The following is a 20,084-nucleotide window of genomic DNA, read 5'->3' as shown; positions in this document are numbered from 1 at the left end:
AAGTAGTAGCTAAGTAGTAGCTAAGTAAAGTAAAGTAAGGCCACCACTTTGATAAAAGCCTTTGTCCCTGGAGCAGGCTATTCTACAATTCCCACACCTTATATTCTTACAAAAGAAAGCAAATCAAGAAAAACTTCATCCATCCCTCCCCCTGGACAAGGCTCTCGATAAAATTCACATTAAACATGAGAATTAAGGAAGTTTATAGTCACCTTGTCAGCTCGCCCTATGAAGGAAGGTTTTCCAGCCAGTCCCAGACAGATGGCACAAACAATGCTTGACTTTCCTGTTCCATTAGCACCTACAATCATGTTCAAGTTGGGGCCTGGATGTACTTCACAGATGTCGTAAGTTCTGGAAAACACAGTATTTTCTTGAACACCATACACAGTAAGTCACCTCAAAACCACTTTTTGACTATACTAAATATGACAGATTATGATTTTATCAAATCTAGACTCATTCCTCAACCATTACCATCAACCATTAAACCTCGAGAGTGAAAACTGGCACTCCATTAAAACACTTGGGAATAAGTTCCTACCTGCCAGAGCATTTACAACAGCATTCTTCACAACAAATGGTTATAAAGAATGAAATCCAGACAAACATACAAAAAGAAAAAAGACAATTCCTATTGACTTTGCTAGGGCTCCATATTATCTGACATTAAAACCAACCACACACAAACAAAAGAGACCACAGTGAGTCCAGTCAAGCCTGTCGAATTTGATGCCAGTTGCCGCCTGCACTGCAGTCAAAGGAGATTCAAGTCGAAACCATATGATGCAAAGAGGTTTTGAGCTCTAAAAGAAGCCTGTGGATTCCGTGGTACCTCGTATCGATAGGCTGGACATCGCGCACTAGCGTGTTACTTACAAGAACCTGAGACGTCAGCCGGGAATCAGTGATTTATACTTTTTAACCCGTATCAGACACTAGCTTTCAGCATGTGCATACAGCACGCTTAGTAATAGCAAGCGCAGAAGAAATACCAAGGCCTAGCATGTAAATTCAGGCAAACTAATAACACTGGTATAACCCGAAACACCGTATGTTTATAATAAACCCCACTGTTCGTTGTTTTGTCCACACACTGCACCATGCAGAGAGGGAGTTGGTGGGCACTAACACCAAAAAAATAAGTCTTAACAATAGGACAATTCGTGTGCTACTGGAAAAGAACGTATTTGAGTGCCTAATCCTGAGACTGAAAACAAAGGTGTTTTAGGTTCGTTGGCCCGGGATTTATGCTAACCAAAGCTGCCCGCTGCCTGCAAGGCTGACGAGAACCTCTCAGCACACTAGCCGCAAGAAAACGAACTGAAAGCTTCTACCGGTAGCACAACAGCTCCCCCCCAAAAAATATACATATATTAAATATATACACATGTATTATACATATATACTATATATCGCCAAGGGGCGAGGAGAGCCCAAAGCCCAGGCAGCGGGCCGGGATCAAGGCGCCGCCTTCCCAGACGCGGAGCCTCCCGCCACCGTCCCCTCACGGCTCAACGGCCGGCCCAACGGCCCCCCCCGCAGCCGCTAACCGCCGCGGGAGGCGGTGAACCCTCCGCCCCCGACCTCTGTCGCCGCTCTGTCGCGACAGCCGGGCGGGCGGCGCGCGCCCGGCGCCCACTCACAGGAAGTTCTCCATTAAGATCCTGACGATGGAGCCCTCCATGAAGCGGGACCGCTGCCTGGCGGCCCGCGGCGTTCCGGCGGAGCCCAGTTGCGAGGCGCCCGCGTCCCAGCCCCCGCGCACCGCCACCGCCGCCATCTTGGGACGCGGCCCCGCGCGCCGCGCGTCCCTTGTCGGGCAGGGAACGGGAGCCGGGACTGTCGCCCTGGGGCAACGGGAGCGCTCATTGGCGGGGTAAGCCGCCGCGAGGCCTCTTATTGGTCCGCAGCGCGCCGGGTTGGTGCCTATTGGCTGGGAGGGAACGGGGCGGTACAAGGGGGGCCCTTCCCTGAGTGCTTTCGCATTCAGAGAAGGAGGGGAGGAGGCGGGGCGATGGTAAGCCCCGCCCACCCGCGCTGCCCGCGCTTTCCCGCCGCGCGCCCGCAAGATGGCGGCACAGCCGGAGGGCCGAGGGGCAGCCTCAGCTCGCGGGGGGGGCCGGTGGGCTTTGGCAGGCAGCAGGGTGGCCGCTCAGCGCCGCTGGAGGGCGGAGACAAAATAAAATAAAAAATAAAAAATAAAATAAACAAAATAAAATAAAAAATAAAATAAAAAATAAATAAAAATTAAAAATTAAAAAATATAAAAAATAAAAATAAAATAAAAAACTAAAATAAAATAAAAATAATATTTTTAATAATAAAATAAAAATAAAATAAAAAATTAAAAATATAAAAATAAAAAATAAAAAATAAAAAAATAAAAGTAAAAAATGAAATGAAAATTTAAAAAAATAAATAAAATTAAAAATAAAAATAAAATAAAAATAAAATAAAACTTGTGCTCATGTGGAACTGGGCAGACAAATCAGAGCACCGATACACAGGTTGTCAGTGAAGCTGACCTGCCTAGGATGAGGGGGAGCAACTTGGCAACCCGCAGGACTCTCCGTCAGGTTCATATCCAGAAGGGCCGGTGTACAAGCACAACGAACAGCAGCACATGCTAGTAATATGCCGTGTGGCTGGGGAAGGATAACAAAATTGAGAATATTTCTGTGCCATTCATAAGATTTGTGATAATCAATAGCTTTGTGATTCTGTGTAACAGTGTAAAAAGAGTTGTAAACCTGTAACACTGTTATATTTCCTTATTATATTATTTGTTGATTTATTAATTTCTGGTAATGTTCTGTATAATAAATACTGCCTCTTAAATCAGTTACGTCTCGAGCTCGCAGTCTAGCGGGGTAGAGTTGGACCCAGGAATGAGCAGTTAAGGCTGAAAGAGAAGGAGGCATAAGAATAAAGAACAATTTCAGCATAACTCCTGTCAGATTCTGCTGAAGAGATCTGCTTTTCCCAAAGTTTGTCACGGAGCATTTTCAAGGGTCTGATGAGCGTGGATGCTAGTAAGAGCTAGAAAAAAAGAGACTCTGAAGGCCACAAGGTAGACAGTGCTCGGGGCTAAGAGTTCTTGAAAGAACAGAGGGAAGATTTAAGGGCCAATACAGAACGTCAGAGCAGTGAGCTGGAACACAGTACTCAGTGGTGAGAAGTATATGCAGTTAGCTAGCAATGAGAGCAAAATGCTGATGATATTCACAAAGACCATGTGCAAGCTGGAAAAAAAAGGGCATTGGGTGGGTGGGAGTGGCGCAGGAGATGGACAGGAGAAGGGCAGAGAAAACATGCAGGGATATGGGGATAAAACAGCAAGGAGATGAATACAGACCAGAGTGACATAAAGGAATATTTAAGGTTTCTTCATTCATTCCTAAGTAACTAAGAAACTTGGAAAAACAAACTGATGGTTTCTTGCTTTGCTTTGTTTTGTTTTGTTTTTCCAAAGGAAATGTTAAGATTAAGTAAAATTTACATCTCATGTCTAGTGTTTGTCTGAGGGAGGATGAGACTGTTTCAAAGTGTGAAGGGTAGAAGATTCTGACAGTGTGCCATGTTGCATGAAAAGTGTGCTGTCCTTTGTCCTTAGCATTTTACCCTACATGGTAGTCCTTTTGGAGCAGTGGGTCTCTTGAGTGCTGGTACTCACACTTATGAGCTGTGTTCAGATCTAGACTGATAAAATACCAGGTCTTTTAGTGCTTAGCTTGAGCTGTCCAACTGAAGCTTCATGACTGCAAGCTTGGATTTACGTTAGGTTTATGTTGATGTGATAAAATATTCGTCCAGAGTACAGTTTTGTATATGTTGGTATAAAGCTAGAATAACAGTGATATTTTATGTTGTTATTCTGGATTTCTATTGGTGCAACTGAGATGAGAATTTGGTTCTCTTTTCAGAAGGATAATCGCAAAATGTCAACTAATGGAAAATATTTAAAGAATAAAAAGAGTATTAAACACAAGGACATTAAAAGGCCTTTTCCTCTGCTCTCAAGTTCAGTTCCACAGCAGCACAAAGCTATGTTTAGAGCAAATATGAGCCTTTTAGTGTCTGAGGTGTTATAGTTGCTTTTGAAGGCTTTCTTTTCATAGTTGTTCTATGGACTGTGCCATCACTGTGCTCAAAGCAATTACTTGTAGGTTCTCCAATCACTTTTGAAGAAATTTTCAGACAGTGAATAGGCCTAGTGCAGAACAGACTCAGAACTGCTCTTTGCCATGCTGTGATCCCTGTACAGCTACTGCCACAGTGAGAGGGGAACAAACAGCACACAAAAACATGGATCCTGGGCAGAAATTAGGAGCACAGGGAGTTTCCTAATTGAGAGGAGCTGATGGAATGTTTTTTATATCACCATAAAACCGAAGTTTGCCAGCAGAGAAAATTTAGTACATCTTTCCTGTTTGTCAGGTGCTTTAAAACCCTTCTTTTCAAGGGACTAGTCTGAGAATTTGCTATTCTATGGACTGATATTCACTAGGCACTAAAGTAATTCAAAGCCACCTTTCAAATCCTCCCTCTGTCCTTCAGTTCTTACAGAAGCTGAAGTTGAGTGGAAAGGTGCTGTTGTTCCCTAGTGGAGGAATTTTTAGAGTTTTTATTTGCAGTCAGGATAGTGCTTCACACCTCAGGGATAAATGTTACCCTCAGTGATACCAACAAAGTCATCGTACCAGTGAGGTTCCTAGAGAACTACTATGAGCAGAATAGAGTAATTTGCTTATGTTCTTGTCCATATCAGTCTAAATCTAATTACTTTGGTGGAATGAAGCCAAGCTGCATAATGTTGTTAGAGATAGGAGTACAATGGTTATATCTTGTGCTTCATTTCAGTTATAGAGAAGTCCCACCAAATGTATGGAGAAGCAGCAAGCATGGTGGTTTTAACCACTTAATTTTCACCTCTTTTCTGTTTAAATAATTTGATCTGCATTTGGTTGATACCAAAACGTAAGCTTTACAGAACAACTGTAAAACTGTATTAACCCTTAGGAAAGAGCCCATTGATTCTGGTTGATTTTTTTTTCAAACTATAATAGCAAGAATGATGTTTGGTAACCAGCAGGTAGCTAGGATAGGCAGTTAACATGTCAGTTCCTTGGGGCTCTTTCTCAGTCTCTAGGAAATAATAAACTGCCTATGTCAGTCAATAAGTAAACATAGATGTTATTACTGAATGTATGTAATTGAACAACCTCTTTAATTGTTTGTGCCACCAAAATGAAAAACCTAACAGTGATGCAAAGGGTTAGATCTTGTTTTTTTCTAAATGTACAGCTGAATGTAACAGGGTGAAGCCAATATAAAGCATTCATAGAATCATTAAGGTTGGAAAAGACCTCAAAGATCATCTGGTCCAACCGTCCCCCTACCACCAATGTCACCCACTAAACCATATCCCTAAGCACCATGTCCAACTTTTCCTTGAACACCCCCAGGGACGGTGACACCACCACCTCTCCGAGCAACCTGTTCCAATGCCTGACTGCTCTTTCTGAAAAGAAATATCTCCTAATTTTCAACCTAAGCCTCCCCTGATGCAACATGAGGTCATTCCCTCTAGTCTTATTACTAGTTACCCGTGAGAAGAGGCTGATACCCAGCTCCCCTCACCTTCCTTTCAGGTAGCTGTAGAGAGCAATAAGGTCTCCCCTGAGCCTCCTCTTCTCCAGACCAAACAACCCCAGCTCCCTCAGCTGCTCCTTATGGGACTTGTGCTCCAGGCCCTTCACCAGCTTCGTAGCCCTGCTCTGGGCACGCTCCAGGGCCTCAATGTCCTTCTTGTACTGAGGGGCCCAAAACTGAACACAGTACTCGAGGTGCGGCCTCACCAGAGCAGAGTACAGGGGGACGATCACCTCCCAATTCCTGCTGGCTACACTGTTTTATAAAAGCCAGGATGCCTTTGGCCTTCGTGATGACCTGGGCACACTGCCAGCTTATGTTCAGGTGAGCATTGACCCCCAGATCCTTTTCCTCTGCACAGCTTTCCAGCCACTCTGCCCCAAGCCTGTAGTGCTGCATGGGGTTGTTTTGACCAAAGTGCAGGACCCGGCACTTAGCCATGTTGAACCTCATCCCATTGGCCTCTGCCCATCGATCCAACCTGTCCAGGTCCCTCTGCAGGGCCTCCCTACCCTCTGGCAGATTGACACTTCCCCCCAGCTTGGTGTCATCTGCAAACTTACTGAGGGTGCACTCAATTCCCTCATCCAAATCATCAATAAAGATATTAAAGACTATGGGCCCCAACACTGACCCCTGGGGAGCAGCACTTGTGTCCAGTTACCAGCTGAAGAAAGCTCCATTCACCACGACTCTCTGGGCCCGGCTATCCAGCCAGCTGGCAACCACATCGGCCAGCTCCCTCAGCACCCTTGGGTGGATCCCATCTGGCCCCATGGACTTTTGACAGTGGACGTGGAGCAGCAGGACTCTAACTGTTTCCACCTGAATCGTGGGGGATTTATCCTGCTCCCCATCCCAGACTTCTATATCAGGAGGCTGAATACCCTGAGAACAACGTGAAACCTGATCTAGCATGTCCCAGGTGCTGTTGATTCTTAGAGCCCATTAGAAATGCTGCATCCTTTGTTCTGAAAGTATCAAAGGCTGTTCCTATTTTTCAGGGCTCACATCTTGCAGAAACTGCTTGAATGCTGTGGCCGTAAGAATCACCTGTATGAGTCAATACTGGTGCTTCCTTCTGCTTTCTGTCAGATGTCTTACATGATGTGACCCATTTTCTTCATATTCAAATTAATGAATGTAGGCTGTTATATTAGGTTCAGTTGTTTCTCATTTTACCAATAACTAGAGTCTGAAGCAGACAATTTTCAAAGTTATATTTTATTAGGAAGTTTTAATAGTTTCAAAACAAAACCTTAAACACAAACACATTAAAAAAATCCTAAAAATTAACAAGTTGTGTGAATTCAGTATCTTATCAATATAATTGCAAGGCATTTGTGGTTGGGTAAAGTGTAAGTACATTCTCTGTGCGCGTACAAACGAATTTATTTAGAAAAGAAGATTTGTATGCCAGAAAACATATGGTTTCAAAGGGTTTTGTTTCATGTAGTTCAAAATGGCAATAGGTTACACTGAATTATACTGGAATACTAAAGGTGAGCTTATTATTGGTAAGGATGACAAAGATATTTGTTATAGTAAAAGAATACAAAAACACAAAATATTGCCTGCAAAGTGTTAGAGTTTCCCAGAAGGAATTGTCTCATTAATAATTGCACTTAACCTGTAGGATATTAGTAGCATCTAATACAATTATCTTTATTACTTAAAAATATTTATAATTTCCTTAACAAAAATCCATTCTGTACCCAACACAAAACATTCACTGAATGCAGATTTAAGATAACACAATATTGGGTTTTAATTGTGTACCTTTACTTTCCCCTTTTTACCTATATACCAGACAGATTTACACACAAAAATAAAGCACTAAAATACTGTGTTGAACGATCTGTGCAAAATGAGAAGCATTTATATAATAATTGATACCTCATGCAGAAGAGAAAAAAATAACAACAACAACAACAACAAAAAACAGTCTAAGAAGCCCTGAGTCAATAATTTCATTGCAAAGGCGAGGAACATGAGTGCTCTGAGTTCTTCCCATACATTGTTGCATATCCAAACCAGTCCAGTATTTACTTAAAACACATTTAAAATAGGCAGTTTGTGCAGTTCCTCATGTAAAAACATTCTATGCACTCCATTCCTTTCAGCAGACTGTATTGTATTTAATACTCAATTTCATTTAAGCTGTCGGGATAGCCTGATGAGAATTGAATTTCTTCCACTTCTAGAATAAAAAAAAAGGGGGGGAGAGAAATACTGTAATTTTTTTTATTTTTATCATACATAAAAAGACATAACAGAGAGTATAATTATCTTGTTGGATTTAAATGGAACTGCCATACAGCTAAAAGTGCTGTAAGATTTTTACTGGTATGAATTCTGAAGGATGGTCTCACATCTTAGTAAAAACTAGAAATTCTGTACTAACACAGCAGCGTGATATTAAATGAAGATCCATCCACTGGGGATTCAAGGGAAGACATATCACCTGTATAAGTACAAAAAATACTATGTGACTTGCTAGATGTCTCCTAGGAAAAGTAAAGTTTAAGCTTACCTAAACAGGGTCCTGCTTGGAAAAGAATATCATCAATAGCCATGTCACTTCTTATCGACACCCCACGGATTGCTTCAAAAATAATCTGTAAAGATAAGACATAGCTTTTCATGGATCCCATGCCTCAAAAGAAGAGCTGAAAAAGAAAACCAACCATGCAGTCTATTCAAGGATCCAGTGTGTCCTGAAAGCCTGCTTCTTGGAAAAAAAAAAAAAAGTTTTATACTCCATCACTGGATTGATTTCTTTGGTCAGAGAATTTGGAGATGTATTCTGCTGAAGGGAACAGATTTGCTTTCACAGTTTGATATGACATTGCTGTGTTATAGACCACTGGTAAGTTTACTCCAATGATTTAGTGTGTCTATCTTGCTTTTTGGCCTAAATATATTGCCAGGTGTTGCCCAAGTGAAGCAAGACTTGAGGAGGAAAAAAAAAATACAGTATTCTGTTGTGGTCTTACTGATGAAGCTAAACTTGCTTTTCAGTAAGAGTTATTTTTTTTAAATTAATTTCCAGAGTCTTAAGGCAAAGTGAAAAAAATAAATACATCTTTGGTTAGTGATCATTGCAGTTTTCTAGCCAGTGCTGTTTCAGTCAATAGCAGTTTAGCTTTCTCTTTGACAGAAACAGAAGCAGGCTTTGGCTCTGGCAATACTGAGATTCTCACACTGTTGAAATCAAAGGCAGAGCTCTAAATTTGCATCGTTCCTTGCCTTTTTTGCCACCTCAGAAAGATCAGCCTGCAAGATGCAGGTTTTTTTATCACAGCTTATTGATAATATCAAAATTAGACAAGGCTTTAGACAGCAGAAGGAAAAAAAATGCACAAGTGACCTAAATAAAAACTACCACTACTTGCAAGAAGTAATGAGAAAATAGAATTTAAATAACTTAAAAAATAATAATTTTGAATTAATGAATTCATGAACTATGTTCAACTGACTTTACCGGGTGGGTTGCTGAACACTGGAACAGGCTTCCTGGAGAGGTGGTTGATGCCCCATGCCTGTCAGAATTCAAGAGGCACTTGAGTAATGCCCTCAATACTATGCTTAACTTTTGGTTAGCCCTGATGTGGTCTAGAGGATCTCTGAAGGTCCCTTCCAACTGAACTATTCTATTCTATTCTATTCTATTCTATTCTATTCTATTCTATTCTATTCTATTCTATTCTATTCTATTCTATTCTATTCTATTCTATTCTATTCTATTCTAAATTCCATTCCATCCCATTTGTAATAAATTATGCATTACTTCAGCTTGTTGAGATGTCCATTTAGTGCTGCGTGTATTTTTTTATGCAACCCAAAACTTGGCTTCTAGCACATATTCAGCTTAATCACCATTTTGACTGCACTGTGTTTGTTTTTTCTTACCTGGTAGGTTCTATCACTTTCATATTCTATCAGTGCCCTTAGCCATGAGATGCTTTGTTCCCCTGTCCTCCTCCATAACGGAATCTCTTCATCATCACCTTCTTTTTTCAGATAAACACTTAATAATCCAGTCCCAGCTCCATACATGTGATAGAAAAATGTCAAGCACTGTTTTCCAGAGACCCCTCTTAGTGATCTTGAAATTAGGTATGCTCTCTGTCCATAGACCATGTCGGATGCCTCTATGTACATGTAGTATCCTTAAAAAGACATAAAATTATTAGCAAAATAAAATACATTCTCTCGATCTGTTCATTATGCTCAACATGCTCACTATATACAAACCTATGACTGAAACTCTTGATAAGGAATATTTCATTGTAAATGACATATTTGTTTTTTATATTTGTAAACTGCAGTATTAGTGATATTATAATAGCTGTGTATTGTTATTGTAATGTTTGTGAATGCTAATATAGGAACACTTTAAAAAAAATATGTATATCTGATGAAATACATAATAGAAAGTAATGCAAAGTAAGAAAAAAGAATGACATTTATTCTTAAATCAGGAATGCACTCTGACTCTGACTCTGGTCTATTTGCAGATCTGGAAAGACGGTTGCACGTACATCTGAGGGTACAGCTTAGGCTATGTTTAGAGCCACTACTATTAACAAAGCAAATGAACTAAAGTACCTCTTTTAAATCACATATGACATCATTGACATTTCTGTTCTGTGACACAAGTGAGGAAAACAAGATTATCTAGAATCCATCAATGAACAAGAGATTGTCATGAACTCAGATCTGTGGAAAAATCAGTCATTAACTAGTGGTGGAAAAATTATTTCCCCCACCTCCCTGAGATCCATCATTTAGAGATTTCCAACTGGAGTAAGCTCTATCAGAAGGCTGAGAAACATCCCCACATCCCATCTGCTGCACATATCAGCTGTTTTGTGCTGTGAAACATACGCCCCACGAGCAGGTGGTGATCCAGCAGCCCCTGATACAGTCCCATCGCTCCCTGTTTGTCGTGTTGGAGTGGGAAAGCTGCCCTTCTGCCACTGTGAGTACAGGAAGTGAGATGGTTTCCAGGAGAGTGAGGGGATTTCTGAGGATCAGTGAGGCAGGAGAAAGCCCGAGAGCAGCCAGAGCAGCTGGTAGATGTGTCTCTCAGGACATTCAAAGCCCTATTACCTAAACAAACCCATGCTGAAGTCATCCTCTCTAGCCAGGGATGCAGTTTGGTGGTCTACAGCACTAAAGAGAAAGAGTGATATAAGGATGATTATCTACAGCTGCAGATCTGTAAAGGAAAGATCATTTGGTGCAGTCTGTTGGAGAATTCCGGAGGCTTTTTATTCCAAATCTAGTGCAAGTGACTGCAAGAATTTTGTATTCACTATGCTTGAAAGTTACTTCAGTTAAACATCAAAACCTACAGCTTACACTGCAGCATAATAAAGTAACTTGCCTTTAGCTTTTAGGCCTGAATCATATTATAAATTTATTGGAAAGATTAGATCAGCTCTTGATTTTGTGAATTCAAATCCACATTACTTCTCAACACACTTTGCTGCAAACAGATGTGTGTTACCAGGAATAAATATTTACATTGCTGTAAACATATTTTCCTGTCACAGGCCAGGCTTAAAGGATTCTCTTGCTTCACCAGAAACACAAACTGTCAGTCTCAGATCTCAGAATACTTAGCAAAGTACATAAACTGAAAATGGATCTGAAGACAGTTTGTCTTAGAAATTAAGAAACACATGCTAAAATTCCATTCCTTTTCTTTGGCAAGAAACTCTTTTAAGCGTTACTTCTATGAGGAGAGGGATATTGTCCTTGGAAACATGAGAATCAAAAAACTGAGTATTTGAAAGAGGAAAAAAATGATATTACCTAGGGAATGTCCACAGGGAAAAAAAAAAAAAGGCAGCAAATAAACCTGAATGTTGAATCTTACTATACAATTGAGCTTAGTTTCTTACCAAAATAATCTGCATTTTTAGTGTGATGTACTCCTTTTAGATTTTATTATGGAGAAGAGTCTGGCAGATAGTACAGAGAGAGCCTACAGATGCCTCTCCAATATTGTCACCCACATTTCAAAAAACCCCTCTCAAATAAACTTTAAAAAACACTAGGAAAAATCCTCACTTATTTCAAGGCTGGTTATCATACACCTAGTTGATGCAGAAAAACTGGACAATAAGGGTAACAAAGAGACAATTTGTCATCTAGTTAACTTCCTAAATATAAGTTTTTCAAATATTGCATTTACACCTCTTCTTTACTTCTAAATAGAAAATGGACAAGAATTTAAATTATCCCTTTTGAAAATCATTCCACAGCACAAAGGTATCATTATTGGGAAAAAGTTCTTGATTTGTACATAGACTAAATTTTTTATTTGCATAACTTAGCTGATAGAGCTGGTCAGAATTTGCTCAGGTTTGTAAGAAATGCTTCTTGTTTTTTATTTCAGAACATGTAAGAGGAATTTCAAGCTTTAAAACTCCCTTATCTCTGAAGGCTATTCATATTTCTACCTAGAATCTGCACCTTTTAGAACTGACAGTGGAAGAAAGTAATTTCTTTGCAGCCTGATATTTCGTTCTTAAATGAAATATTCCAATCTGCACTCTCAATTTCATGTGCAGGATTTTGGCCGTACAGTCCCACACACCACAAATTTGTCTTTGCAACTAATCTCCATGCTCTGGATGCAGCTATTCCATAAATTTTACTAGGGAGTAAGAAATAAACTTTTTGCTGAATGTGCATAAAGCCATGCTTTTAGATAAAGTGATCAGAAACTGAGCAAAACATGTATTTCCTTAGCTAGAAAGAAAATCCTTTTCCACAATATGTTGAATTAAGCTTGCACAGAGCAAGATTTCATATGCACAGCTGGAATAACTATGCTTGATAATGCTTATTCACAATGCTCAATCACAGTTGACATACAATAATAGTGAATAATAATAATAGTTTTTGGTGAGCCTTTTAAACAGGTCAACTGCTTTAATGATCCAGCTAAAAATTTTAGCAGACTGCATTGGATTGCTACCATGTGTAAGCTAGCTTGTCTGCAAATGACTTTGTTGAATGGCTTGTTGAATGAATACTGTCCCTTGTGAATGAGGGCAAATCTAAAGGCACCAAAAATATTTTTAAACCCATATAGGCATTTAAAGTTCACAAGCCTTAGGGCAGTTTCATTTGTTATACCGGAGTCAGTGGAATTGATGTGGAGGTCTTCTGTAGGAACCCAAGTGCCCAACACAGCAATGCAATTCATCATTTCCAAAAGTCAGTAGATACTATGGTTGGGAGAGTTGCAGGGGGGGTGCAATTTGGATGCAGTTTTGTGTGAGTCGATTCATGGTAATGGGAGCCCCACTCACCTACATCCTTCATGGAATAAAATGGCACAAGTGGTGTGATGGAACAGATTTTCAAGGTAAAAGGTCTGCAGGACTGCTTTTGTATTATTCATGTTTTGTTCTAAGTTCAAATAGGAAGTTGTTTATGTGGAAGAACTGAGCTCCCACCCATTTGCATTTTTGTTTTAGGGAATATTTGCAGAATCTAAGGGCTTGGGAGAGGGCTTTTCTGCAGGGCCCAGGGAGTCACCCTGTCCTTTTTCTCCCAAGGGAAAGGGCTACTCTGGGATGTGAAGATTGGATTCTTCACTTGGCCCGCACACAATTTTGATTAAACACCACATTCTCAAACTATTGGTGGTTCTCTAAGAAACTTACTTACTTCATTTGATTAGTAATTGTTCTGAACAGGAGGGTAAAAAATTTTTCTGTGTTCTAGGTTATCATGTCAAAGTATTTTGATTAACTCTTAATAACTGTTCTGAAAGTTCAATGTGAAGATTAACTCACCTACCCCGGTAGTGTGGTCTCCTTTTGGTCCAGTGTAAGAGGTGGGAGTTGGGCCCCTTCTCCTGTGCCAACTTCCACGACCTCTCTTCTTCTGGGTAAACATACACTCATCTTTTTCAAAAGTACACTTTCCAGGAGAGGGTGGCAATAGATCTATAATGAGATGTCATTGTTTAAAACTGTAAATATATTAGACAGATGTATAGAGAGATTACACAAACAATACATTGCATATGTTCACCTGCTGAGATCATTTATATCTACCTAGCAACACTTATGGCTGTCACAAGCCTGTAAAATTTAGCTTAAAACTGAAGTACATGATTTCATTTCATTTTCTTCACAACGTTGAGAAAATCTGTGCCTTAGTCTAGCTCACTAACATCTACTAACATTCTTTAAAACATCTCGTATAGTTTATTGTAGTTCTGACTCCGCAAAGGGCTCTACCAGCCTTGTATTCTTCACTACTGTAGCACCCAAGGAAGTTTAATGAGCTCCAGCACGTGCAACATGCATATTAATAGATCTTGTCAAATATTGGTGTCTTCATGATCTGAAATGAAATACCACATTTAGCTCTCCTGTGTTGCCTTGGCATCTGATTCCACTATCACATACAACAGACTGCTACAATTTGAGTTTTTACGACAGGAGTAGACACCATAGAAATGTGTTCACCTTTTAAAAAGGAGGAAGCCTTTGAGCATCTCTCACTCAGGAGCTGATTTTCTGCTGCCATCAGTGACAATAGTCACTGTATGATTATATGACCAAAGTCAAGTCATAGTCCTAGTATGACTATACATTCAAATACCAGTTCTTCACCCTTCATTCATTTACAAACCCCTTAAGAACTACAGAGAGGCAAAATCAGCAACTTTTGGAAATACTTTAGAAAAATGGCAATTTGCTTTATATGTGTGACTTGTCTCTCTCTGTTCAGTAATGGCTAGCTGCCTGAATGCATGAAATCCAGCCTGAAGAAGTCATAAAATACTTATTATTACATGGCAATATAAATGGCATGGTAAATCTGCCTCATCACCATTTCAAAGGCATGGTTTTGTTCCAAAAAATAATGGGATTATAGATCATGCCTGTCTTATGAGAATGGCTTCCAAATTAAGATACAATCATTGCACTGTCAAACCTCAAAAAGCCCCAGAAGAGAGAGTTTGGGTGAGTTCAGAGAGGTTAGCCTGTGCATGTCAGAGTGTAAAGTCTCAGAAACACTGAATTCCTCCCACTATGGGAGGGAGAGTTAGGCTTGTCTTATCTGTGTACATTTCAGAGCTGCAGCTCAGATAAGGGACTGTATCTTGGCCTCACACAACTGTACTTCTGGACAAAAAGAACAATGCTGTGTTTTGAAAATGTTGCTTTTGAGTCTATCCCCAGTTCTTTTATAAATGGGTGTGCCCCACAAGTAATGAGCCCTGATACACAACCGTACTGAAGTCAGTGAAGTTAATTAGGAGTTAGCCAGTACCCCTGAGAACAAAACCTGGTCCTCACTCTATGTATGATACTCCAAAAATAGGATTAATGCAATACATATTGGAAAAAGAAAATACACCACAGTGGAACGAAGTCAGCTGCTGGAAAGGTTTGGAAAATGAAGGTATAAGATGTGCCCTTATTAAAAGGGGAACGGGGGGTAGCAGCTGTTGAACAACAAATACACATGGTCTTACCAGCAGACTGGCAGCTTCCCAGGCTCAGAGTTATATCATCCAGTGCCACAAGTCCACAGTCCCAGAAGCTTTTGCACCAACTCACAAAGACAACCTGCAATATATGAAGGAAGTTTCATATATCTCCAACAAAAGCTGGCAATGCTACGAGCCTGAAATTTTAGATTTTTCCAACTACGCTACTGATTTAACATCTACAGTATAGAAATGATGAATTAACTTTGATTTGGCACATACTAATACTGCCAATGACTGACATTTAAATCCAGTGGGTTTTAGATGTTTTCATTAAATAGAAAGTGTTTTCTCATTTTTATAGGCAAATGATGTATCTCTGTATGTAGCTGCCATTTTACTAGGAAAGTGTATTTTTTAGTGCATGTCAAAGAATAACTCACTAAAGTTGTTTTTTGTTTTTGTTTTTTTACTTCACCAACAAAACAACACTAAGAGTTAAGTGTCCTCAGCCAACCCATCCGTACAACCAGGAAGTTTTATCTATGAAAAAATAAATTTCAAAGAGTAGTGCAGTGTGATGGCCAACAGGAATGGCCCAGGCAAAGTGCAAGCAAAGAACAAGGGAAAGATGAAACTACTGCATAAAATGGGCTTCTTCAGAAATGATGCAAGGCCATGATGTCATAAGGCAGGAGACTGAAAATGCTAGGCATCATTCACAGTGTTTATCTGGCTTTTAAGAACATTAAGAACAGAGCCCAAGGTGTTTTATTTGACTACACATTAATTCTGCCATGGAAAATCCAAGTCACTCTCAGGATGGCAAAATAAAATACAAAGAAACCACTGAAACCGTAAGATTCCCAGCTGCTGTCCCAAGGTTGACACAGAGCTGTTTGAATTACACAAGACACAATAAGCTTTATTTTGTGAAAATATACTGCTGACAGTTTTCTATGCGTTAACTACTGCAAACAACTGTCTGTCCATTCAGGTTATGACCATGATTTGTGTGGAGCTTTTGAAAACAATTCTTTTGTGATGAGGTCTGAGCTAGTGACTAGTGACAGGTAAATATCACTTCTAAAATTTAATATTCTGGAACAACTGTAAACACCTTGGTTACATATTTGAGGTTGAATGCTGATTGAGAGTTTCATGCTGATAGAAAAAGATTTTTAAGAGTACTTAATGCACTATCTGTTATATCCTCTATTACCAGTGACAGGAACATCTTCAATGTAGTCATTATACAGTAATTTTCTAGATTGTTTTGCTTAGTTGTATTTATTTATCTATCTGCTTATAAAACAGCCTTTTAAGAATGTGTGGGTTATGCTGCCCAGCATGGAGCAATTTTCAAAACCATTTTACATTCCAATCATCCATACCATTCATTCCAAACTATTTTACATACCAATCCTGGTAACAGGGATTATCAATCTTGCAAAATGTTAGAGGTACAGACTTGTCAGTTGCCTCTTCATAGCACGCACAGGTGCTCAGTGTATAGTAGCCTAAGAGTGGTCTTAGATGTTTTTCTGTAGAGCTGCTATCTCAGTCTTAAGGTTTACCAGGGCAAAAATTGTTTCCTAATTTGTATGGCCATTCTCAAGAAACAGATGCAATTTTTTTAAAAAGTGGTAGCATTTCTTGGAATAAAGAATACAATAAATACTGACGTTGAGTGGACGTCATTCCCTGTATTTTTAATAAATGCATTCTGGTGAACATTTGTAATAAACTAAAGACATTATAGTTCTAAAACCAAGAATATTCAGAAAACCACACATGAAAGGGTGAGGTCAGTTCTCGTTTGTGAAACAACATTTCCGCACTGTGGTATCATGTTCTAAGCAATGTTTTCCGATTGACATCACTGGGACCAAGATCAAGTTCTTTATTCTTAAATTGCAATAATTTGTTCCATACAAGGTATGCAATTACCCATTGGATCCTGCAGAAAGCACTACATTTTAAAAGCATCACAACAATGTAAGATGGTCGGACAAAGGCCATTGAACAAGTTTCCTTTCTGCAAAGGATCGACCGGTTTCTGTGACACTTGTAAACTCGTTCAGTTTTGTCATCTGCAGCTTTAGCATTACTGATTCTCTGCTTGCTTTTTGTGGTACTGGGTGACATATCGTCATGAGCAGACTTTATAATTGCACGGGGTGGGGGAGGTGTGGGGGGGTGCTCCAGTATGCAGAATTTCCAATATGAGCTATAGCATTATATACTGTAATTGTTCATTTTCCTCTTGGCTTATTTTGTTATGTTCTTGATTTACTTTAAGCAATGGGGTAGAAGATATTTTTCTTCACAGGTCATCTATTCACTCTTCTTTTGTCCTAAATGTCCCATTTTTTGTCTTATATATGACTATTTTGGGGTATTTGAACTTTACTTACCAAAATTACATCAATTTGGATTGCACTCAGACAGTATTTTTCACCCTATGTCAGAACTCAATCCTTTCTACATTCTCGACAGCCCTAGTGTCTCATGGTGCTTTACATTTGCTCTTGTTTTGAATGAAAATATTTCCTAGGTCAATTGTTCCAAAAGAAATTTTTATGAAGTTATCTCATGCCTTGGAGAAGAAAACAGCGGGATCTTTGTGCTCAGCTCACACTTTTTTTCAAAAACCATGACAAATGAACAATATGCTAATTGTTTCAAACTAGGTAACAAATCTTTCTGGACTAGCATGCTATCTTGCAGGCTAAATTAAAAAGATCGTGAAATGCAGGCAGTTCTACTGAAACTGCCTGAATACTGAAAAATAAAACGTATTTTTCTCTCATGTCTCTTTTTCAATAAACAGACATAGCCAGAGCATTAGTTTCCTTCCATATCATTGCTCTGATTTCTGGAGGATGATTTGTTTATTTTCCAGTGCTTAATCAATGTTCCTGGCCTGCAGCCTCAAAGATAACAGTGAGCAGGTCTTATCATTTATCCTAGATTATATATATCAGCAATGAGTAACACCAAATGAGAACTGGTAGATTTCACTTCTCCTATAACCTGCTATTGGGTTGTGCCTCAGACATTGAGTCACGTAGAACGGACTTCTCATCCTTACCTCTCTGCACCTTTACGAGTTGATGTGAGCTGAATGTATGCATATGAAGTGTGTATCAGTGTGTATCTGCTTTTGAAGGAGAGAGGAGTAGGACATGAGAAGTACAGAGAGAGGAATAGGGAAGTTTGTAAATAGCAGCTTGAGGGTAGTGGATTGAAAACAGAAAACAGGAGAAAAGAAGATGTCCCTAGATCCCTAAGGGTCCAGTACATTTTCTTTCCTGCTTGTTTATCCCAGAAAGTATAGCTGTTGCTCAATTAAAGAGCAGGAGCAGCTAAAAATAATAATAATTTTTTTAAAAAAAAAGGGGACAACAGCCAAATCTGGTGTCTCAACAGCAGGCTATGCCTCTGCAGCAAATTAATTTACCTGACTTTATCTCACTGAATATTACTATGTTTAATCTATGTACTGTATATCTGCCTCGACTCAAAACTCATTCTGGCAGTTAGACGCATATTTAAGACAAATATTTTTGAAAACCCTTCCTGTCCAAGGCCAAACGGGTTGCAGAAACAAACAATGAAAGAGAAACATACTAAGAGAACAAGATGAGGCCACAGGCTTCAATATTTATTGTAGTTATTGCTACATCTATATTCAATGGATTGCACTGTCTAGTAGAGAATACTGCCTGCATAGTGATGTATATAGGACACTGATATCATGCACTGTCCTCCAGATCCTTCCTAGATTTCCAGTAATGTTCTATTATAGCTCTATTTCAATGAAATTGGTTCCTTGGCTCTTTTTGTTAGAGGCAAAGGTTCTTGCTTTTAGGCTGAATAGTCTTCAGGTGGTGTGTCACAGTAATATCACAATATTAAGTACCCAGAACAAAAGTAGAGAAAAAAAAAAAAGAATATCAATTAAGTACCAAATTTAATTGTGTAATATTTAATGCAACATATTCCCTTGCTTAGCTACTGTGAAGTTGCAGGCCACTTAGGAAAAACTTTCTAATGCATTCTGAGTAAGTTTTACAGTTGTTTACAATATATAATTTCCATAACTGTATATCAAACACCACAGACAGCAAGGTACACATTTTGCAAGTATTAATGCTACAGTTTACAGACCCTAATATTGTTATTTCCAGTGACTGTTCTTTAAGACGTTTTTTGTTTTAGACGTCAGAGAAGGTAGGACAGAGAAGGGTCAATATATAAAATGCAGCTAATTCAAACAAAATAATCAACCTTTATTTGACACAAGTAAGAGATTTTCAGAGGAACAGTTGAGGACCAGGACGTCAGCCCTCCTTCACCTGGTACCTAGCTGGAAAACTGTATCCTTCCATACTGTTGACTTGGCCATGGTGATACAGGTTTTTATGGTATTCAAGACAACATTAGTCATTTACCAGTGACTTTTGTGGACAAGTGGGAGACACACTTTTATCAGTAGTAAAGAGAAATCTCAGAATTAATTAATTTAATTAATACAGGCTTTAAAAGACTACTCGTTTCATTGAGCATTTAGAGGAAAAAGTGAGAAGGTCCAAGAACACTCATACCAAGCCCTAGGATGGTGGAGAGTGGGGTGATAATGGATGTTTAGGGAAAACAGTAGAAGAAACAAATCAACCATAAAGGAGATGCCCTCCCCTTCCGGCGCCGCCTTCCCAGGTGCCCTTGAACAATAGGTTTGAGGCCCTGGAGCTGGAGAGACCGGTGGGTGAGGATGAGGTAGGAAGCCTACCCGGGAGGATGCCTGAGGTGAGGAAGTTGACTCCACGCCTCAGGACTGCCTCCACCAAGAAAGAAAGAAGGGTGATTGTTGTGGGCGGCTCCCTCCTCAGGGGAACGGAGGGCCCTATTTGTCGGCCTGACCCCACACATAGGGAAGTCTGCTGCCTCCCTG

The 20,084-nt window shown here is 39.6% G+C and overlaps 2 protein-coding genes across 10 annotated transcripts in view; both read right to left on the bottom strand.

Annotated features, from left to right (window-relative positions):
* Positions 1-2,122, bottom strand: part of SMC5 (structural maintenance of chromosomes 5) — a 49,258-nt gene extending 47,136 nt beyond the window's left edge. For 5 of the 6 annotated variants that reach the window (XR_014577080.1, XM_083818809.1, XM_083818810.1 and 2 more), the window contains exons 1-2: positions 1,647-1,876; positions 213-354 (exon numbers count right to left, since the gene is read on the bottom strand). Coding sequence is in view for 5 of the 6 variants with exons in the window: in XM_083818809.1 (XP_083674935.1) it covers positions 213-354; positions 1,647-1,783 (279 nt within the window). In the remaining variant the exon portion in view is untranslated. Of the gene's footprint in view, positions 1-212; positions 355-1,646 lie in introns of all 6 variants that reach the window. The other variant, XM_083818812.1, reaches the window with a different exon arrangement.
* A 4,741-nt stretch (positions 2,123-6,863) lies between these two features.
* Positions 6,864-20,084, bottom strand: part of MAMDC2 (MAM domain containing 2) — a 68,826-nt gene continuing 55,605 nt past the window's right edge. For 3 of the 4 annotated variants that reach the window (XM_083817742.1, XM_083817740.1, XM_083817741.1), the window contains exons 10-14: positions 15,173-15,266; positions 13,476-13,628; positions 9,568-9,827; positions 8,189-8,273; positions 6,864-7,855 (exon numbers count right to left, since the gene is read on the bottom strand). In XM_083817742.1, coding sequence (XP_083673868.1) covers positions 7,794-7,855; positions 8,189-8,273; positions 9,568-9,827; positions 13,476-13,628; positions 15,173-15,266 — 654 coding nt within the window. In that variant the 3' untranslated portion in view covers positions 6,864-7,793. The remainder of the gene's footprint in view (positions 7,856-8,188; positions 8,274-9,567; positions 9,828-13,475; positions 13,629-15,172; positions 15,267-20,084) is intronic. The other variant, XR_014576761.1, reaches the window with a different exon arrangement.

The sequence above is a fragment of the Anser anser genome (genome assembly GCF_964211835.1).
Source record: "Anser anser genome assembly, chromosome: Z".
NCBI classification, from domain to species: domain Eukaryota; kingdom Metazoa; phylum Chordata; class Aves; order Anseriformes; family Anatidae; genus Anser; species Anser anser.
Note: the sequence above shows the minus strand (reverse complement) of the source record. Positions and strands in the feature narration are given on the sequence as shown.